This window comes from Microtus ochrogaster, linkage group LG8, assembly GCF_000317375.1.
Source record: "Microtus ochrogaster isolate Prairie Vole_2 linkage group LG8, MicOch1.0, whole genome shotgun sequence".
Taxonomy (NCBI): Eukaryota; Metazoa; Chordata; class Mammalia; order Rodentia; family Cricetidae; genus Microtus; species Microtus ochrogaster.
In genome coordinates this window covers 1,131,021-1,154,300 of record NC_022033.1, presented here as the reverse complement: position 1 = coordinate 1,154,300, position 23,280 = coordinate 1,131,021, and the positions used below count along the sequence as shown (strand labels likewise).

Here is a 23,280-nt window from a genome sequence, read left to right as displayed (position 1 = left end):
CACAAACTGGAGGCCAACCAGAGTGACACAGATATATGTGAGCTGAGTTAAGATGGAAGCAGTAGCAAGATGCCCCCTCAAAAACCTAACCACTGCAAAGGAACACCTTCCTAGTCTTGGTGTTTTCACCAGCAGTGAGTCTGACATTTGTGCTTGTCATAACAGACAGATAGATACTTACAGGCTGGAATATCTTGAGTTTTTTCTTGCCGCTGGGGTTTGCCGCCTTTTCAATTCTACCCTTTATCCCCTGGTCTTCAGCAGACTTCTGTTCTACTGTCCCTATACTTGTACAGTCTGTGCCGTCAGCACCTAGAGGTCTGCACCCAGTGTCTTGCTCATCAGTGCCACTAGCACTTGTCTCATCCTGCACCTGCAAAATGGTGCAGTTTGGGCAGATGTAGTCTTCCCCATTCCTCTCCAGGAGTCGCCCTCGGGCCTCAGAAATACCCACACAGTCACCATGGAACCACTCCTCACATCGATCACAGCAGATCATAAACCTGAAATTGGAAGATTATGTGGTTACTGTCTAACATATTACCAAGTCAAACTTTTTAATATTCTATTATAAAAACATGCCAATAAAGAAAAACGTGAGATCAGAACTAAAACATCCATGTGCCCTTCCTTCTGTTACCAGTGTTCCAAATCTGATTCCTATTTTTTTCTATTTACTTATTTATTTTTTTGAGACAAGGTTTCTTGTGTCTCAAACTCCCTAGGTAGCCAAGGATGATCTAGAATTTTTGATCTTCCTGCCTCTACTGAAAGCTGAGATTACAGGTATATGCCACCATACCACTTTATGAGGCACTGGGGATCAAACCCAGGGCTTCTATCCATTGCGCTACTCCTTAGCTCTTCATCTTTTGGTCGGACCACTTTAAGAGTGAACTAGAGGCTTCAGAGCATCTCTACGCAACAGGAGCAACAACTTCATCCTCGAATAATCCCACAAGGATGCCCATCACCACCTGGCAGCCAGCTCAAGCAAAGGACCACACTGGATGCAGTCATGTCCTGAGTAACACTCTCCCATAGGATCTTTGGAACAACAGCTGGCTCTCACCTATCTAGTGTCCACTGGCTGCACATGGCTTGTCTCATGCTGGACACTTTGACTGTGTCTGCCACAGTGGAAAGGGTGGCTCTAGGTAGTCCACGTGGATCCACTCCTTTTGTCTCTTTTTTCACAGGACTCACTCATCCTTTTTCAATAAACCACTGCCTGGCAAGCCCAGCTTTAAGCTCTTTGGCATCAAAGCAATGGGAGTCCTCTCGCTGTCTCTATCCCTTGGCTCTTTCTGAAAATGGGCACAGGTCTCCCTCCCTCCACCTACCTGTTGTTGTGAGGCTGGCGGCAGATGCAGTACAGGGCATTGGGGTCGTAAACCTCACACTCAGGCTTTGGTTTGCCCGTATCCCTGGGGCCTTCCTCTTTACTTCCCTGAGTTGCTTTCCCCTCTGACTGATTTTCTCTGTCATCTTTCTCTGACTGGGACACTGGTCCCTGACTAGCCTCAGGCTCCTGCTTACAGAGAGGTGCATTGTCATCAGCACTGCCCGCTAGGGCATTCCCAGTTTCAGCAGGGTCCTCCTCTCGGCGTTTCTTCCTTAGGCGATTCTGAGCGCCTCTCAGGGGCCTCTCCACAGGTTCTTGTTCTCGCTTCCTTCGAAGGCGGTTCTGAAGTTCCTTCAAAGTTAGGCCATCGCTGTCACTGTCAGAGGTGTCTTCTTCCTCATCACCTCCTTTTGCCTTTTCAGAAGAGGCAGGATCTTCTTTTCCTGAGGAGCCCGGTGCAGGGCCACTTCTGATCTCAGAACTACTCTCCACACTCCCCTCTGAGGCTGTTTCCACATCAGTGACTGTGGAGGATGTGGGTTCACTGGAATCCTCCAGGGAGACTGGCACATTCTTTCTCCCTCGGCGGCGAACTGTGGTTAGGAACTCTTCTACTCTCTCGGTGCGCTTTGGCTGCCGTCCACTGCGGCGCAGGGAGGGGCTATGCTGTTGTGGTGGCTGCTCACTGGGGTCCACCTCGGTGTCTCCTGCACCCTCACGTTTGGCAATCGTGGTTCTTCGAAACCCCCAGGTTTTCCTGAACTCTTTACTGGTGGGTTTGATAGCCTTGGGTGCTTCCTCATTGCTCAGGTGCCCTTTATCATCCATACCTAATGATAAAAGGCAATTACACCGTGACCAGCAGACTACCAAGCCACCACACCATGTAGTCCTGGATGGCAAGCTAAGGCATTTTCTAGAGGAGCAGAACTGCTCTGATCACTGTTTCCCATGGTGTGTATGAGACAACTGAAGTAACTTATAAAGAGATTCTAAGTTATGCAGCAAATGTCGAAGAGTGAACATAAACAAACTGGGTAGGAAACTAACAAGGGAGGGCAGTCCAAGCAGCATGAAAACACATTCAACCAGTGAGGCCAACAGAGCCAGACTATTCTTAAGCCTTCTGTGTAGAGTCAGGCTGCTCATGCTGTGTGCCACTTCTGGGCCCAGTCTGACTGGGGCTTTGGCCCTGACTTTTTTATTCTCGTGCAGGGCCTAGACTGGGAGGGACAGTGTCTTGAACACTGTAGCCAGCTGAGCATGGAGTAACTCTTGTGGACACCAAGTTAAGAACAACTACTGCCCAGATCCTTGACCTACTGATACAAGCAACAAGCTTTAAGGTATATTACTGACTGCCCAAGCATCGCCATGTGTGCATCCCTCCCTAAGGTTTTTAAACTTGTGGCAGCCCTCATGCCTTAGCATCCCAAGCGCTGGGATTATAGCATACACCACCACACACTCAGGTCTTTCACTTTCTTTCTAACAGATGAAATTTTTATTTATTCTTGTTTAAAATTGATAAAATTGGAAAAGGTATATACCTTGAGAATTCTTTTCCTAGCTGTCCAAACTTCAATAGCATTTAAATGCTAGTGATGAATGATTTTATCACATGCTCCATCTCAGGGAAAGGATTGGTATTAAACGAAAACCCTAAAAATGCAAACACAGAAAATTTAAAGTTATCAGTACCTTAAATAATGTTTTCCTTCCTAGCAGTTTAGTAGATAACTGTCACAGGCTGCCTAGCACTAATCTTCATCACCCTGTAACCTTGGCCTTCAGGTCACGTGAAGCTGCTGAATGAAGAATCACTTCTTTAGCCACCTTAGTGTCTTCCCAAAAATGGTAAAAGCCAGAAGTCAACTAAGTCAGGTGCCAACCCCTCACCTGGACACCAAGAGCAGAAACAATGGCATTAAACTGATGTCACTCAGAGGTGGGGCTGGCCTCCTAAGGCAGAGGTGTGCTTCCTTCTTTATCCTTTTGGAGACTGGGTCTCACCACGTAATTGACTGGCCTAGAACTCAGAGACCCACCCACCTCTGCCTCCCCATTGCTGGAATTAAAAACATCACCACCAAGTCCACCTAGTGTATTCCTTTTAAATACACATAGCTAGGGCCGGAGAGATGCTCAGGAGTTAAGAGCACTGGCCACTCTTCAGGAGCTAAACTCGAGTCCCAGTACCCACAGAGAGCTAATAACTTATTCTACTCTCAGCCCCTCTGGCCTCTGTGGGTACTGCACACACATGGTGCATAGTCACGCACACAAACAAAATGCCTATACACATAAAAGTAAAACATTTTTAAATGTAGAAAAAACCCTAAATATACACAGCCAAGTAAACATCAAACTATCTACTGCAACGGCTTGTTCATTCTAGTTAGAAAATCTCGGGGAGAGAAGTATGGTCTTTCCATTTAGGCAACAAAACATTTTTACAGTAAGCTCTTCTATTTTACCACTGAGCCACACTCCAGACAAGCTGAAGCAAGACAGCTGCATCCTAATTTCAAGCAACACCGCATCTCTTCTCAGAGTGCAGTTTAGGGGCCAGCCTGCCTACCTAAGTCGTCTTCCTGCTCAGAAAGGCAAGGCCACTTTTTCTCTACAAAACTGTTTTTTTTTTCCATTTAACAGAAACTACACAATTAAGGCTTACAAACTGATAACATAGTCAAAATGAAAACAAAGAAACAGTAAAATTCTTAATAATGGCCATTCATTGAACACAGCTGTGCTGCTGTTAAGGGTCTAAAATCTGGTACTTTAGATTATTAAAAATACATACAAATGCTACATTATACTCCTTTATTTATACAAATAACGCCACTTACCTGTCCCCAAACTGAAAGCTTGGAAATCTTTGGCTGAAAATCCTACATATAACAACGAACCTGGGAACCAGGTCCAGCAGACAGCCAGGCCTCAGCACACCTCTGTCAGCCTCAGTCCATCAGTGAGAAGATTCTGGAGCTTCCAACAACCAAAGGAACAGTGTGGACTGCTTCCCGGACAAGCTCCTACAGGAGGGAAAACATATTACAGATCTTAAGCAACGGTGACTAAACCACGCACCAACAACCAAGAAAAGGCAAATTCTACCTAACCTATTCTGAGTGAGCTACAAAGATATCTGAAGAACAGAGAAGTAGTGATACTGGTATACGCTGAAAGAAGGGGCCATGCAGGCAAGAGTCAAAGGCAAGGTGAGAAGAAGGCTCAGGGTATCAGTCGCTTCGGAATTCAGTTAAGAACCTATCATGAAGCAGACCCAGCACAGAGAAACATCGAGAGAAGAAACACAAAAAAGTTATGAGCCTGAATAAAAAAAATTATGTAATTGTTTTTCTTTAAAATTTAGTAATGTAGAAGTTAATTTAAAATCTAAGCAATTTAGAGAACTAAATTCATATTTGCTAAAAAAAAAAAAAATCAATGTGATGTGGGCATCTATGTGGGAGCCAGGCAAGGTACCTATCTATAATCCCAGCACACAGAGGCTGAAGTCTGGAATATACAAGGAGACTGTGTATTCCAAAATAAGTAAGTAAACAAATAAATAATCATTTTGATTTTGCCCAGTCTTCCTGGTAAGGTCCTAATGACACTGTTCTCAGGCTCTATCTCAGAAAAGCAAAATACCTTCCACCCTCAGCCCCTAACAAAAACCTGCCCCCTCCTTTCCTCTTTCATATAATCATAATCTAAACACCCTCTCCAGATGTCTTTGTTTCTAGACAGGTCTTTTAAACCATAAGGGCCAAAGCCAGCAATTCTGAGCAGAACCCACCTCTTACCTCCTCTCTCTGCCTGGCTCCAACTGCTTTCCAGCTAACTGTAGTCTCCCTAGTAACTAAAGACAAAGGGCAAACATTCCATGTACCCTTAAAGTGACAATAACCTTTTAGACCTCATGTTCAATCCATGTAGCTGCAGGGGGTGTCATTATAGTTTCTGTCACATGGAGAGCTAGCCACAAAAAGTCAACTTCAAGAGTTCAGAAACTACTGGCTGGACCAGGTCACAGGACCTAGGTTGGATTTATAGCACCCCCAAAATTAAACAGACAACAAGAAGCACAAACTATTTCTTAGGAATGAAAAGCATAAAAAACAAACCAACAAACAAACAAAACACTTATAGGGATTAGAGGGATGGCTGCTACGATCATTTGTTGCTTTTGCAGAGGACCCGGGTTTGTTCCCCAGCATCCATAATTCCAGTTCCAGAGTATCCCCAGAAAATCCAACACTCTTATCTGACCTATACAGGCAACAGGCACATGTGTGGTGCACTGACATACTTGCAGAAAAAACACGAGTTAATTTATCAAAGAGAATATAGCTCACTGGTAGGGTGTCCGCAAAGCACGGACTGGATCCACAATATGGGTAAAAAGTACAGGTTAACATAAAAAAAGAAATGTGTTTCTAAGGATTTAAAATAATCCTGAATACTAAGAAGTAAACATGCAGTGATTTCTGCTAAGAGATAGAGGTCATTTGTAATAAATTATGGAAATCTATATTTCCAAGATTTTTCATAACTGACAATGCAGAAAACTATTGAAAATTCAGTTTGTGAAATAAATGCACATAAATGTATCAAGATAAAAGTACAAACAAAATGAAACATATTCATAAGCTATAAGTAAAAAAAAGTTATTACATGACAACAGGCATATAAATCTCAGTACTGAGGCAATAGGGAAGGCAGAAGAATGGCTAGTTTGCGGCCAACCTCAGTTATATAAGACCATTTTATAAAACTAGGTAAGAGCTGGGCTGTAGCACAGTAGTGAACTCTTGAAGTCCAGCTTCAATAAAGAATAAGTAAAAAATTATATTACATTTCTATCCCAAATTAGTATATAATTCCACACATATATAGCACAGTCCATATAAAAAGTAGTCATGAAATTGCAATCACATTAACAATTCCTCCCCAAAGAAGAAAAAGTGGCCATTTTCTGAGTGTGCTAAAGTTACAATTAACTGCACATTTCTAAGTGTGTGCATGATCTGTCAGTCTCTTTCTGAACAGGGTCTGATTTTAGGCCAAAATGCCCTGGAGCCTGTGGAAGTCCTACTGACTTTAGTCTCCTCCTGAATGCTAGAACTAAAGGTGTGCAACACTAAACCAGATACTATAAAGGGCATCCCCCCCTCAGTTAAAACCCACTGTTTCCTATTAGCCAGTACAGATTATACAGTGAAATTACAGTATTAAAATATTATGTAGGGGGTTGGGGAGATGACTCAATGGGACTCAAGTTCAAATCCCCAGCACCCACCATATGAAGCTTATATGGCTCCATGCACTACACTGGTAACTACATTAGAAAAGTGCTCAGAAAGGCAGATCCTGAACACTTGAAGGCCACCATCAGTCCAGCTAAAATGCCAAGCTTCCAGTTCAGTGAGACCCTGACTAAACAAGTAATGTAGAAAGCAATAGATTAAGAGACAGAATGCCAAGTACACAGACATGCACATTCACATGTACATACCATATACATACAACACACACACACACACACAAAACTAAGCCAGTAAAGTGTGATGGCATACACTTGTAATCTCAGTACTCTGGGAACAGACAGGAGACTGTAGCAAATTCAAGACATGGGCTATCCTAGTGTCCTTAAAAAGAGCTACCATTTCTCAGCAGTGCTGTAAAGGACAGAGTCTCCAGAGATTCAATGCCAAGTACATGCTGAAGAGTGAGAAACAGGTTATATGGCTGACCAGCATTCTTAGGTGGTAGGTTTCAAAGCTTTTGATCTCAGCGAAGTATACACTGAAGACTACAATATATTTTTTTAATGTGGAACACAATACTTAATATCACTCTTAGTTATTTCCAAAACCATACAAGTATTAAGAATGGTAATTCTCTGGCTTAACAAAAGATAACAGGATTTCCAAACATGCTTCTATCATGTATTGTTTTGTGTGAACTCTATGAAGAAAGCCCCTGCCTTACAGAGGCATGTCATTCATTTCACATAGCTGTGGATATTCTTTGAAACTGCATCAAATCAACAGCAGCAGTTTCAATAGTCAGCAGCGCTGTGGACTGTAACCCAATCAAGGTCTCTTTCTTGCATTAATCCACGGTCTTGTCTGGCATTATGTGAGTCTTTTACCCAAATTGCATCTTCTGACCCATTAGAAAACACTGGAGCACAGAAGACAGGCAGAGTTGAAGAGAGGTATCTGTAATGGCTTGGATTGCCTTGGCAATGTTTAATTACTGGAAATCTGTCAAGCTCACGCTGACAGATACCAGTTTCCAAAATTCTAATTTTCTCTTGGAAGTGCAAATTTTACGTTTTGCAAGAAATCCTCAGTTGCTTTTCTTGAGACTTACATCATTTGTATTGGAGAACTGACAGCTGCAGTGCCTTATCATCCAAGGAGACATTCTACAGGAATTACAAGTATCAGCTCCTCACAGGAAAGTGATACAGTGTGCACTGAGGACTAGGCCTGATATAAACAGCATGTAGATGTACATTTTGTTTGAGGATATTAAAATTTTTTAAATTACACTTATTTTCTCTGTATGTACATACACATGTCAGAGGGCAACTGGCAGTAGTCATTATCTCCTTTCACCATACAGGTCTGAAGATCAAACTCAGGCTATTAGGCTTGGCAGCAAACACTCTTACCCACTGAGCGAGCCATCTTCCTTGGCTTCAAAGATATTCTAAAGGGAAATGTGTATTTTACAAACCCAGTCCATAGGGGGAGCACAGGGCCCTTTATGCATGAGTGCACAAATCAGCTGTCAGGAAAACTCAGCATGTGTCTCTATTATTTCAGAAAGTTTTGGCCACACAAGTCCAAGGCAGGTTTCAGGCGTCCCACAGAAGCCCATGGAGCAGAAAAAGAACTTCAGCTCTGTGCCATTTCTAGTAATTAAGATCATGCTGGACAGTGCAAGACAGTGAGAAGCAGCATCTACAATGCATCACCTTCCATCCTAATGTGCCCCACAACAACCTCCAAAATCCCTTCCCATTTCCTAACTCAGCAAAACATCATTACCAATGCAAAGGAGAAATTAAGCAAGACCCACTCTCCCAAAATGTTAAATATCACTTTAAAAAACTTTAGTGAAGATTAGATTATCACTATTCTAACAGCTGTGCACTTAAAGCTATCTACAGTCACAGACACAAAACCTAATTCTCAGCTCTCAGCAAGAAGCACTTTAAAGTGTGACAGACTGTCACATGAAGCTCCTACACGCATGCCACCGCAATTCCAGAAAACCAGTCATGACAATACCCAAGTGTACATGCACGTTCTGCCCGACTGAAACACAAAATGTTTGCAAACTTCAGTTTTTCTTGAAATGATATTCAAAACTATTTTAGACAGGCTCTCATGTAGTCTACACTGATCTCCAACTCCCTATGCAGCTAAGGATGACCCTGACTCTACCTCCTGAGTACAGTTAGGATTGCTCAGAAGACTCAGGCAATGCTGGGGGGTGCTGGGGCTGAGCACTCTGCAGAACACCAGCAAGAATCGAGTTGTGAAGCAATTCTAACTTGTTAGGAATTAGATGGTTTGGCTCTAACTAAGAATTTGTTAATGCTAACAGGTCAGGACAGTTTATCATTACTGATATTTTCTATTTTTAATGATCTTTTATCTGGGCAATCTCTGGTAAGTAAATGGGGCTTTAGAAGGTGCTAACCCAGTTTATGAAAAAAAAATTAAAGATTATCCAAGAAAAGGCTCTTTTTAAACTCGGTTTTAATCCCATAAAGTAAATTAATAATTAGAATGTGCCTAGAAAATTCAGCTTGTTCAGAAATGGGAAAACTTCCTCTCCTCTTGGCCTCAGTGGGAGCAGCTTGCTGTCCATATGATTCTTACCCAGCAGGCTGCAAGGCCTGGTTCTTGTTATTGAGCTCCAAGGTTTGCAAGCTGCAAAAAATTTTCTATCACACATGTTGATGCTGGGGCCCATGAAGGAAAATTAAGAAGCCCAGGTTTTATTTCTCTCAGTATCTATTGCTCAACAATACAAATGATATTTACCAAAATTACATGCTATTAAATTATTCTGGTTAGGTGAAAGAAAACTATGAGGAAATCATTAGAAAAAGCTGGGCGGTGGTGGCGCACACCTTTAATCCCAGCACTTGGGAGGCAGAGGCAGATGGATCTCTGAGTTCGAAGCCAACCTGGTTTACAGAGTTGATCAGGACAGTCAAGGCTACACACAAAAACCATGTCTCAAAACAACAAACAAACAAACCAAAAAAAAAAAAATCCTTCATAGCTACTACTGCTTTATAAAAACGTGGAGACAAACAGCAACACTTGTCAAGAGAAAAATCAACTTTGAGAATTGTTGAAACGAATCCTCCAGTGTATCCTACATTCACTCCTTCCAATATCTAGTTTTTAAAAAATTACACACTTACACACACACACACACACACACACACACTTACACACACACTTTTAAGTTTGGTGGAAACTCAGGGAGGAAATTTCAACTCTTCTAGTGGTGGCTAGGAACAAGAAACTCTGTGGCAGTTCTGCCTTGTTTGGAGCAGGATGCCATGTTTCTTAAAACAACTACATAGAGGGTGGGCCCCTCCTACCTCTTTCCATTCCCAGAGACAGTGGGACTCTTTATAGGTAACTGTTGCTCTTATGGTCACCATCACGTGTCGTTTCTTGGGCTCATCAGGAAACCTAGCAGCATCCACACTGCACTCCGAGCTGACTACCCGACAATGTGTGCACGCACACACGTAACTTGGAGGCCCTCTTTTAGTGTTTCCAAGGCAATCCTACAACCTGGAGTTAGTACTACTCCCTCCCAAAGCCCCAGATGAAGGTTAGTTTTACCATCTTATGTCTATGGTAAATGCAAAGGGCTAGTCAGACACAACCCAGGTTCCTCTCCCATGTTGACACCTTCAGCTGAATGTGGTGTTGTCCTAAGTGTCATAGCAATGGCAGTTCCTAACTCACATCTCTTGGAGAAGCATGAACTGAATAAAAGCACAAGAAAATCATTTGTTCCACACCTTCCCCCAAAGAGAAGAAACTAGTTGAGACAATAAAAATAGTTCAAACTGTCTAACAGTATGAAGGTGATCTGTTTTTCTAGGTGTTAAAAGTCAACTATTCTTTGAACTCATTTCAATAACAAGAGCACCCTTTTTGAGAGAGCTTCTCTGTGTAGCCCTGGCTGTCCTAGAACTTGCTCTATAATCCAGGCTGGCCTCGAAGTCACAGAGATCCGCCTGCCTTTGCCTCCAGAATGCTGTGCCGCCTCATCTGGCAATAAGGAGGCATAGTCAGGCTAGCCTGGTCTACACAGAGATTAACAGAACAGCCAGAGCCACATAGTGAGACTCTTGGAAAATTGAAACAAAACAAAAAACCAAAATGAACACTTTTAATTGTTATGAACAGTAATGGTCACAATGGCTAGTTGGACCCCTAGATCCAAGCTATCTGCACAGCAGTAAGGTATCGTATGCCCTCTTTATTGTCACTGAGAACTAATTCACACTTTTCCAGAAGCTCAGTGATGTGCCACTTGAAGTAGAAACAGATGAAAGAACCAGTCGCTGTGAGATAAACAATTTACAAAAAGCATAACCTTTACTTTTCTCACGAAGTGGTCTTAGACTCAGAAATCAGTTCCACGATATATTTATTAGCATAAAGGCAGGTGAGTTTAACTAAGTATTTTAAAATGACTAAAATGTTTAAATGTATCAGTTGTAAAATCAAACAATCAGGATCAACAAAGCCTAAATCAAAAGCTCTTTAGTGTAAAGACCCTGGAGTCTGGGCTGAGCACAGAGCCCCCACACTGGCTGCTACCCAAAGAAAGCACCCTTTCTATCTCAGGATTCACAAGGACAGTAACTACATCCAATCTGATTCCACCTCTTTCCCTCCTCGCTGAGGTTCCATTATTATGCTGAGGAGGCTGTAAGGCTTGGGAAACTCCAGCTGGAATCTTCCTTTCCTCCTGAGACTGGGGGGAACAATGCATGGGGTTTTCTTCCCTTTTGTTTTATGGGGGGAGGGGGTAGGATTTTGAAGTCTGGCACTGAAAAAACAGTTTCCTGTATTATCTTGTGCAGATCCATGCACAGCTGAACTCCATTCAAGCCAGTTAAGAGCAACAGCAAGTACTTACTCAACATTAGCACAAGTAAAAACAGGTAAAAAGAAGGCTCCATCAATTCAAAGATACATGACTTTCTTAAGTTACAATCTAACAAATCCTGATGGTCCCTGGCTATCAGGATTCTCAGGGGATAGCTCTCTAGATATAGGCTCCCAATTCCTGCTCCTATCCCAATAACCAGTACTTTTTATCCTCAACAGTTAGAGAATGATTCCCTTGTAAGACATTTGGGGGTTAGGTTTAGCTAAGTGGGGGTGGGGTAGAGGCTCAGAAGAACCAAGTGTGAAAAGGAATTTGGCTGCAAATTGTGGACTTTGCACTGGGCTGTTACCATCTCATTCCTGAAGTGGGGTCAACACAGATCTCAAGTTTCCTAAAATCCTTTCTGAAGTCCTACCAGGTCAGCACCCCACTTGGCAAATGTGCAAGAGATGGTCAACGTCACCTACCAAAATGACAAGTGTCCACATTTCCTGAAGGATGTAGGGACGTATTTAACCAAGAGCACCAAAGTAGGTATTATCATGCCTGTGCTCATGCCAGGAGTCTGCTTCCATTTAATTCAGTAAATTAATGTAAGAGTACACACAGCCATGTTGTCACAAGAGGTAACTAATTTGAAATTTCAAGACATGGAAAGTGCCACTGAGTGGGTCTCCACAGCACTGGGGAAGAGCACCAGCAAACAGCCACGCTTCTGAACACACAAACAGCTTTAACATAAGCTACTCGCAGGGTTTCCACTTTTTCTGTACTGTTTTACAATTTTTCTATATAAATATTATCCTTAAAAAATTTATGAGGCCGGAGAGATGAATGATTGCTGAATGCTGTTCCAGAGAATCAGTGTTTGATAACCAACACCCACATAAGGGATTAGTTACCCTCTTCTTGACATCTGAGGGCACCAGGGACAGGTGGCATAGAGACACACATTCAGACAAAACACCCATGCATAAAACAAATTATTCTGAAAATTACTTATTTTTATTGTTTTAAATTTTGTGTATGTGCATTTGTATGGGCACAAGTGCAGGTGCCCGTGGAGGCCAGAGGTGTCAGATCCCTGAAGCTGGAGTTATATGCTGCTGCGAGCTGGCTGGCATGGGTACTGGGAACTGAACTCTGTAAAGCACACATGCTCCTAACACCTGAGCCATCTCTCTAGCCCACTCTGAAGTATTACACCTCCTGACCCATGCACAATAAAGCCACCTTCATTTTGGAAAAAACTGGCGTACCCTTTCATGGTGTATTACATACCACTTCAGTTTTATTAGCACATGAAAAACATACCCCTAGCACTCACACATCAGACCCACAGAAAGAAGTATACGCCCTACAAACAGTGCAGAATTATCAACTCCTAGGGATAAATTGTATAGAAACAAGAGCAGAATCATTCTTCTAAGAGGGCATAGGATTTCCTGGAACTGGGGTTACAAATAGCCCTCCAGATGACACAGATGCTTGGGAACCCAGCTCTGGCCCTCTAGAAGAGAAACAGGAGCTCCTAATAGTTGACCCACCTCTCCAGCCTCAACTGCCTACTCACCTCCCCTATCAACTTCTCAAAATGACTGCTCAGAAAATAAACTAAAGTCTGGTCAACAAGGTCTGTCTCACAGGTGAGCTTGCACACTCAGATCAAAAAAGCACAACTTAGACTTTGGGCTTTGACCTCTTTCCTAAGAGCACTGTATCACTGTCTGTTAATCATATAACCTTCGTAACTGAACCAACACACATCATTTGATACAATCATAGAAACTAATGGGCTTTTATCTACATAGAACCCAGTCATCTAATTAAGATTCAAAAGAGACTGTTTCGGGACAATTTCTTAATTGAGACTTGAGCATGAGAAACTGATCCTAAGACATGGGACACTGTGCAGGGATCTAAGAGCAAGGTGAAACAGGCTGGTTTACTTATGGACATCTGACATCGTCGTACAGGTGTATTACACAGTAAGACAAGTCCTGCTGAGAGATGTGTAAAGCCTGGCCCAGCACCCATACACTGAGAAATCATTCCTTGAGCTGCTCACCACTGACTGAGGAATTAAGACTCTAGCCTATTAAGGCAGTACCTACCAGAGGTCCAGAGAGCTTTAATGGCAATAGAAAACTCCGGCGAATGAACTGCCTCACAGGAAGACATGCCACCTCACCTTCAAGACCGACCTGGGCCTCCCTCAGCCCCCTAGCACATAGTCTCAGCAAGCCATTGTGATGCTACTCATGCCCTGAATGCCAGGAGGAAAGTGCTGGTCATGGGTGCTGGCAGGGGCAATCAGTTGCACAACCTTTTTTGTGTGCTCTTTCTCTTGTACACAACTGAGTTTGTCTGACAGAATCTCCAGTTGATTTAACAAGAAACCTCTTTTTGTGGAAAATTAAACATACACTCCCAATCAAAACCAGGGTCTTTTACTCAGTCACTTAAGATCCATTTACATTAACACGCACCTGGCCACCAACATCGGTACGAGATAATGGGGGGGGGGGGCAACGCCCAGGCGCTAAGTCACACACGAGACCGGGACTAAATCTTCCTCAAAGCAGCCCTCCCCCGCCACGAGATACCGGCCAGCACACCCGCGGACGCGCGCCCAGGCCCAGTCCCCGTCTCACACAGTGCTCGACCATAATGCCGAGGATCTGCGGCCGCGGGCGGGCGGGCGGGCCCGCAACTCCGACTCGCACTCATGGGTTCCACAGTCTCCGAGGCCCGGACCGGCCTGGACCACACAATTCAACCAGACGCAGACCGCCCGGCCGGCCTCGCGCGCTCCTCCGCGACTCCTCTGTCAGGGGCCGGAAAGGGCCCCGCGGGCCGCGACGCCATTTTCTCGGCGCGGTAACACCGCTCGCAGGAATTGGGCTGCGGGCAAGGCGCCGCTCCGACTAGTCCCGATTCCAAGTGCCGTCCGGGTCCACAGGGCTCCCACCCTCCTTCGTTACACAGAGCCACTTACCGCGGCCGCCGGGATCCCGCAGCCATTTCCAGAGCAGCCGCGGAACTAGAGCGGAGGAGGCCAGCGAGACTGCCGGCCTAGAGCGGCAAGCCGCACAGCAAGCGGAAGAAATCAACTGGCCACCGAGACGCCGCGAGGATAGAGTGCCTATGCCGTCCTGACCGCACGCATGCGCCACTACTGATACCCAGGTTCCCGGGAGGGCCCGCCTGGTCCTGTGTCCTAGACACGCTAGACATTTTCCCGCGTCTCGAACCAAGGGGCTAAACTGGGATCCAAAGCCGCCGAGAGATTCCTCGGGCTATCCTGAGGCAGTACTCTGCCAAGCATTTCGAAAGCTGTAAAAGCTCACTGCGCCAGCGGGGGGGGGGGGGGGGAATGGATGCTTGAGTTAAACCTGCGTCCGATTCCGTTGGGGCGGAGCCAGGAAGAAAAGACCCCAAAGTCCTTCCGCAGGGGGCATTGCTCACTTGGCCTCTGGCAGGGTGTGTGCGGGGCAGGGAGCGGCGTCCGCCCAGCAGGAATTCCCTAGGACTTGACCCGCTTCACTCCTGTACTAGAAACACCCCTGCCCCGTGACCGTTCCTTCCTGGAACTAGTTCTCAATGCCTGGGTGTACGTGAATACGAGGGTCGGACCCCCAGCCCAACATTACGTATTTTCCCCTAGTGCTAACTAGAGTGACATTCCTTCACTGTACCCCAAATACTTCAGGAAAGCGGAGGTAGGTCGTTATTCCCTTGCAGGACCATGAACACTAGCCGCTCGTCCTGAGAGCAGTGAACACCAGGGTCCATACAGCCAGTTTTAAATTTACGTTTGTACACAGGCACGTGTCTTGGAAGTTAGAGTCTTCTGCCCTCTCGAAGAACCAAGATGTGTCCTTGTCTAGTAAAGCCTCACCCACACCGTGGAGCGCTCTAATGCCCCGTCCAGAAGCCCAGGACTTAAGTAGATTTGTTTTCTCTCTAACAGTCTCAAGGTTACATGCTAACTCCTGGGAATTCCAGTGGAGTAGGAAGCTGCGATCCTTCAAGACCACTTTTCTGACTCTTGTCAAAGAGTCTACTCTGATTTCTCAACTCTGCCCTTGAGTTGAAGGAGGCTTCTACCCTTAGACACAGAACCAGACAGGGTTGAATCCAGTGTGAGCCTGTGCAAGCGGCAGAATGGGGGCACTCACATCACAGGCCACAGCGAAGGCCCAGATATTACAGAACAGGACAGAAGCAGGAACTCAGCCCCAGTGGACCACCCTGCAGTGTGCTCGGGGAGCTGTGCCTGAGTGGCCATCTACGGAACAACTATCAGCTCACTGTTCCTGTCATTTCCAATAGGTACCACCATACTTGGTGAAAAACATCTGTAGTTTGCGAGTTTTTTTTAAAATATTTATTTATTTATTATGTATACAATATTCTGTTTGTGTGTATGCCTGCAGGCCAGAAGAGGGCACCAGACCTCATTACAGATGGTTGCTGGGAATTGAACTCACGACCTTTGGAAGAGCAGGCAATGCTCTTAACCACTGAGCCATCTCTCCAGCCCTAGTTTGAGTGTTTTTAAGTTGGATTCTACTAACTGAATAGTCATTCCTATTCTTTAAAAGTAAAAACCAGAAGACAGAAGAACAGTCACCAGTTAAGATCTTGTTCCAATCACGAGCACCCACATAACAAGATGGCATCCTGGCAAATGTCTGTAACCCTGGCTCCAAGACAGGAGGATCCTACCGCTTTCTGGCTTCTAGCCTAAGAGGACACTGGACACCACCCACCATGCTTATGTGCATATACACAGACGAATTTAAGAAAAAAGGAAAGGAAAGGAATAGCAGGCCTGGGAAGATAGCTCAACAAATAAAGGTACTTGTCACCAAGACCTAAGTTTGATCCCCAGGATCCATGTAGCAAAAAGAGAGATCCTACTCCAAGTTGTCCTCTGATAACATCCACACAGATACCATGGCAACACATACAATAGAGTGCAATACAAAAAGTTAAATCCTATGGACAGTGCCACTTAAAATTCTGCTTTGAAACCCCCAATCCAAAATTTCAAGACCCTGGAGATTTGCAGCAAACATTGGAAACTTGGTAGGTAGGACCACTTTCCAACTCAGCCCATGCCTGGGACGGAGGAGGCAGAAAGATGGCAGTTTCAGGACAGCCCAGACTACTCACCAAGCAAGATCTTGTAACAATATGAGATCCAGACTTAAGGGGTCTGGGCCCAAAGCACTGCTGGCCTTCCAGGTAGGCAAGAATAAACCATCCCGGGGATGTGTGGACCCTGAGACAAATCAGGGTTTGAAGGGGGGGGGGGGAATAAGGCAAACCAGGCTGGCTTGACTTGCTTCCTCTTGTCCCCTGCGCCCTGACCTACCCTCAGATACAATATTCTGTTTGTGTGTATGCCTGCAGGCCAGAAGAGGGCACCAGACCTCATTACAGATGGTTGTGAGCCACCATGTGGTTGCTGGGAATTGAACTCAGGACCTTTGGAAGAGCAGGCAATGCTCTTAACCACTGAGCCATCTCTCCAGCCCTAGTTTGTTTATGCTCCCTTTGGAGAGTCCCTGCCTACACTGCTGACAGGTCATGCACAAGGGTGGTGGTGCTGTGCACCTGCACTTGGCCAGCTACACCTGTGGCACACTCTCATCCACAGAAACCCAACTAACAAGTGTACAAACTGATTTATGACACAACTCCTGTTCTACAGAGACAGAACACAGACTCCCAGAAGAGAAACCTGGCACAGCCCTCCCTCCTCAGGGTGATAACATTCATAGACCCTCAAGTCCTTTATATCAATTATTTCCTTAGAACCTGCACAAGTCTCTGGATGACTTACACCAGATACGATGCAAATACTACATAAATGGTATGCTGTATTGTCTAGGGACTAAGGACAAGAAACAAGTTGGTACTTGTTCAGTGCAGCTGCACCCCCACTCAGTGCCACACACAATCTGTCTATGTAGCCAACCATCCTAAAACTTAAGATCCTCTGCTTCAGCCTCCAAACTGTTAACATCACAAGCTTGTGCCACCAAGCCTGGCTCCAGAGCACTACTGACCCTAAGCCAGCTGAGTCTACATGTCCAGAACATGCAGATACACTGGTCACTGAGGGGAGAGGAGGGCATGCAAAGATGTTGAGTTTTCTTATTTCTAAGAAAAGCTTAAATCACTGAGTGTTTCTTTTTTTTATTTTGTTATATATAAATATATAGCAAAATATATAAAAACAACTGGAGAGATGGTTCAGTGGTTATAAGAGCACTTGTTGCTCTTACAGAGGACTTAAGTTCTCAGCATTCCAAAAGAGGCAAAAAACTACCCTTAACTCCAGTTCCAGGGGATTCACTACCCTCTTCTGGTCTCCTTGGGCACCAGGCACCCACTGCATGTGCACATACATACAAGCAGAACACTCATACACATAAAATAAAATAAAACTGAAAATCAACAGTTAGCTTCTAGTTCATTTTATTATGTGCAGTACTAGGGATTGAACCCAGAGCCAACCTAGAGAGATGCCAGGCATTAGTGATCTGGTAGCCAACAGTTAACTTTAGATACAATACATTTATTTACACAGCACCGAACAAGCCATTAACAAATCACCAGCTGCTTTGCACAAAGCAGAGCAAAGTAAAGCAGAAGCCTTTGGTTCTTCTTTAAAGACAACAGGAGATTCAGATTTGCAGCAGATCTTTCTCTGGTAAGGCTACATCCATACACAACTGAGAACCAGCATCACCTTCCATCACAGTAAAGAGCATAGGGTAATGGCAGAACAGAAGAGCCAAGAAAACAATTCACAGACTTTGTAGACATGTGTGGTAACATTTGTATTGCCAGCACAGAAGAGACTGAGGCAGTAAGGAGTGAGTTTCAGTCTAGCTTTGGCTACAAACTGAAACACTGTCTTTAAAAACAAAACAAAACAAAAAAAACTCAACAGGCAGTGGTAGTACACACCTTTAATCACAGCATTGGTGAGGCAGAAGCAAGTGTAACTAAGTTTTAAGCCAGCCTGTTCTACAGAGTGAATTCCAGGACAGACAGGGCCAGAGAAACCCTGTCTTTTAAAATAGATAGAAGATAGATAGATGAGAGATAGATAGATAGATAGATAGATAGATAGATAGATAGATAGATAGATAGATAATCAAAAAAACCCAACCAAACAAACAATAACAACAACAAACAATAATAACAAACAATAAAAACAACAAAAACCACTGTGACTCTATCTCAAAAACAAACACACACCAAAGCTTGTGTGTGTGTTGCAAAATAATGTGTCCAAAGGAAAACAGAATCTATGCAAAAATACCCAAGGTCGGGCAGGGCTGGAGAGATGGCTCAGCAGTTAAAAGTACTGGCTGCTCTTCCAGAGGTCTTAAGTTCAATTACCAGTACCTACATGGTGGTTCACAACCATTTATAATGGGATCTGATGCTCTATTCTGATATAAAGTCCACGGAGTACTCACATACATTAAATAAATAAATAAATCTTTTTTTTTAAAGGATGAGAGGTCAATCATAGTCTCTTTTTGGGATTTATTTTATGCATAGAAGTGTTCTGCTTGGCCGGGCGTTGGTGGTGCACGCCTTTAATCCCAGCACTCGGGAGGCAGAGGCAGGCGGATCTCTGTGAGTTCGAGACCAGCCTGGTCTACAGAGCTAGTTCCAGGACAGGCTCCAAAGCCACAGAGAAACCCTGTCTCGAAAAAAAAAAAAGGAAGTGTTCTGCTTGCATATATGTATGTGCACCATGTGTGTACCTAGGGCCCCCAAATAAGTCAGAAGAGGGAGTCAGATTCCCTGGAACTGGAAGGAAAAGTTCCTTCCTCCCAACAGAAAAAAAAAAAAATTGAAGAGTAAACGTGAAGCTGTTTTGCAGATTCTACAAAAGCCAAAGACTCCAGAATGCCAGGGTTTATGTTTTTGTTGAGAGTAAAAGTATATACAGAGACAATGTAGTTCTGGCCATGCCTGGTGGCACACACATTTAATCCCAGAATCTGAAAAGCAGAGAGGCAGGATAGTCTCTGCGTTCAAGATTAGCCTGTCTACAGTTACACCCTATCTCAAGGTGGGAAAAAAGCCATTCTGTACAACATGGCTAGCATCCTGGCATCTGAACATTAACCTAATGGAAGTGTTCTGTATTTTATCCTCAGAATGCTTTTCCCTCTTATAAAAAAGCTCTATGATATTTGATTATTCAGCGCGGGGACTGAAACCACTATGGATTGTCTGTGCTAGACATTTGCTCTACCACTGAGCACCACCTCAAACCTTTGATAATGTTTTTTCAAATTTTATTTAAAATTGTTTATTACTGTGCTATGTGTATAGCCATACCATCACCAGCATGGGTGTGGTGGAATCTTCTCTCCTTCCACCTTTACATGTGTTCCCAGGGTCTAGAACACAGGCCATCAGGCTTACAGCATCATGCAGCTAGCACAAACACCTTTTACCTGTTGAGCTACCTTACCGGCCAATTCTTTCAAGCCCATATACTTTTAGTTCTCTCCAGAGCTGCCGTTTCTTTTTCTTTTCCTAAGACAGGGTTTCTCTGTGTTGCCTTGGTTGTACTGGAACTCACTATGTAGACCAGTCTGAGCTCAAACTGGGGAGATTCACCTGTCTCTGCCTCCCATGTGTTGGTATTAAAGTTATGTATCACCAACACCAGGCTTGAGAACTGCTACTCTTTAACAATGAAACAATTTCAAACCCCTTTCTGTCTTGGCTTGCAGAGCACCTTTGACCACAGGATAGCCCCTCCTACTTCAGGGCCAAATCTTATGGCTTTTCTCCCTTAGGTCCACCTAGTACACACAGGAAGTTTGGCTAGTTAATGATTCCACCAGGCCGATGATATTCCTGTCGACTTGGCAGCTGTCTCTGGACATGCCCACCTATTTCCTACTCTCTGACATCCTTAGTACCACTGCACACAGGTCTTCATTGCTCTGCTCCACTCTCCTATGTGTTCCACACGTACTGCAGAAATCCACCTCTACTCATCTAGATCTACCCTTTCACCTGCTCCCCAGAACCTTCTCTTGTAAACCTCAAACTCAAAAGCATTTCAAAGCCTAACACACAAAAATTGGCTCACAGGGGTTGGAAGATAGCTCAGTGGGTAAGGCCATCTGAGTTCTAACCCCTAGCACCTACATAAAAAGCCAGAGAGAGTTAAGCATGTATCTGTAACCTTAGCACTGTGTGGGTGGTGGTGAGGGGGCAGACAGGATTGCTGGCTACAAGTCTAGCTTTAGGTTTAGTGAGAGACCTTGTCTTGAAGAAATAGGTGAAGTGACAGAAAACACAGGCCATCTCCTCTGGCCCTTATGCATTCCTCAATGTACCTATCCCCACACAAAGAAAAAAAAAAATGAGCTATTGTCTTCAAACCCTCTCCCCTTTGCTAGTATTCATCCTGGAGAAGGACCTCAGTAGTATTCACTCATTTATTTCCCCATCTACTCAACAGATTCATATAAAGTACCTAAAATGCACTGAATACTTTTATTAACTGAGATGCCCAATACACAAAAGCCTTACTTGTCTTTGTGTGTGCTCACGTGTGTATGTGTGTTAAGATGCACATGTATACTCAGGCAGGTAGCAGGCTAGGTCAGTGTCGGTTAGATGTCTTCCTCAATCTCTATCTTACTTTTGAGAATGACCCTCATTGAACTGGGAGCTCCAGTTCAGATAGGTGGGCTTGCCAGGAAGTCTCGGGGATTCTCGAGTCTGCCTCCTAGCACTGGGATTAGAGAGAAGCTCCAGTGTCAGTTTTCAGGTTCTTATGTCCGCGTAGTGAGCACTTTACTAAGTCACCTCCCCGCACAGTGAACCTTATGTTTTTAAGGACTCATGATATAAGGCACTAGCAATATGGGGGTAGAATGTCGAGATCCAAGAAAAAAAAAATAGTAGTTCCACTCTTTTTTATTTGAGACAATGTCTCTATACATAACCCGGGTTGACCTAGAACTCACTGTGTAGATCGGGCTGGCCTCAAACTCTGCCTCCAAGTGCTGAGATTAAAGGTATGCACCACCATGCTTATGTGTGAGTGTCCTGCCTGCATAGACAAGTTTATTATATTACATATTATTATTATAGACAGTTTATGAGTGTCTTACCTGCATAGACAGGTTTATGATAACATTATATTACATGTATTATTATTATAGACACTTTATTTATGAGTATCTTGCCCGTATCTATATGTATATGCACCATATGCATGAACAGTGCTCATGGAGGTCAGAGGAGGGAACCAAATTCCTTGAAGTGGGAGTTACAAGCAGTAAGTGCTCTTAGCTGCTGAGCCACCTTTCTCAGACTGGGAGTTGCCATCCTCTATGGGGTCACATAACTGAAATGGGAAGAGTAGACCATGAAAAATTTGGTAGCCGCAATGGGTTTCCAAGCGTGCAACAAATAAATCAAAATCAAACACATACTGAATCTGAGATGTTTCTAGCAAGGTTCACCCTTCACCCATGCTTCACTGATCAACTGCTTTCTGGGTTCTTTTTAATGTTTTTTTTTTTTGGGGGGGGGGGAACACAGCGTTTCTCTGTAGCTTTTGGAGCCTGTCCTGGAACTAGCTCTTGTAATCCAGGCTGGCCTGGAACTCACAGAGATACACCTGCCTCTGCCTCCTGAGTGCTGGGATTAAAGGTGTGTGTATGTGTGTTAAGATGCATATGTATACTCAGGCAGGTAGCAGGCTAGGTCAATATTGGCTAAAAATGTTTTTTATTATTTTAAAATTATGTGTGTGGGGCTGGAGAAATGGCTCAGCGGTTAAGAGCACTGACTGCTCTTCCAGAGGACCCAGGTTCAATTCCCAGCACCCACATGGCAGCTCACAACTGTCTGAAGATCCAGTTGCGGGGATCTGACACCTTCACACCAATGCACATAAAATAGTTAAATAAACCATAAAAAATATTTTAAAAAAAATTATGTGTGTGTGTGTGTCTATGTATGTGTCTGTGTACACAGGTGCAGATGCCTGCAGATTTTAGAAGAGGATACCAGAGCCAGGTGGTGGTGACACATTCCTTTAATTTTAGCACTTGGGAGGCAGAGGCAGGAGGATCTCGGTTAGTTTGAAGTCAACCTGGTCTACAGAGTGAGTTCCAGGACATGTTCCAAAGCTACAGAGAAAAACACTGTCTAAAACAAAAAAGAAAAAAAAGGAAGAAGAGGAGAAGATCACATCCCCTGGAGCTGGAGTTACAAGCAGTTATAAGCCATCAGATGTGGGGGCTGGGAATCAAACTGCCAAGCAAGATCAGCAAATACTGAGCTATTTCTCTGGGCCCTGCAGTCTTGGTTCTGAATACAAAACATGAATACTTTATATGCCACGAAATACCTACAAAAGCACCTTGCTCAAGACTATTACTTGATATGAACTGCAGTGTTTTTGCTTTATAGTTTATTTATGCTCTTAAACACAACAGAATCCAGATACAATGGTATACACCTTTAATCCCAGTACTTGGGAAGCAGAGGCAGGCAGATTTTGACCCTGTCTCAAAAAAAAAAAAAAAAAGTTAGCTGGGCAGTGGTGACGCACGCCTTTAATCAGAGGCAAGCGGATCTCTGTGAGTTCAAGGCCAGCCTGGTCTAGCTACAGCTAGTTCCAGGACAGGAACAAAAAGCTACGGAGAAACCGTCTCGAAAATCAAAAAAAA

General features: G+C 44.1%; 1 protein-coding gene across 6 annotated transcripts in view; it reads right to left on the bottom strand.

Annotated features, from left to right (window-relative positions):
• Dido1 (death inducer-obliterator 1) overlaps positions 1–23,280 on the bottom strand; it is a 54,779-nt gene that overhangs the window by 28,359 nt on the left and 3,140 nt on the right. For 3 of the 6 annotated variants that reach the window (XM_013352140.2, XM_026787227.1, XM_026787226.1), the window contains exons 2-5: positions 4,198–4,383; positions 2,896–3,007; positions 1,344–2,175; positions 182–503 (exon numbers count right to left, since the gene is read on the bottom strand). In XM_013352140.2, the coding sequence (XP_013207594.1) occupies positions 182–503; positions 1,344–2,173 (1,152 nt within the window). In that variant the 5' untranslated portion in view covers positions 2,174–2,175; positions 2,896–3,007; positions 4,198–4,383. Of the gene's footprint in view, positions 1–181; positions 504–1,343; positions 2,176–2,895; positions 3,008–4,197; positions 4,384–14,528; positions 14,617–23,280 lie in introns of those variants that run through there. The other 3 variants (XM_005362739.3, XM_026787228.1, XM_013352141.2) reach the window with 2 other exon arrangements.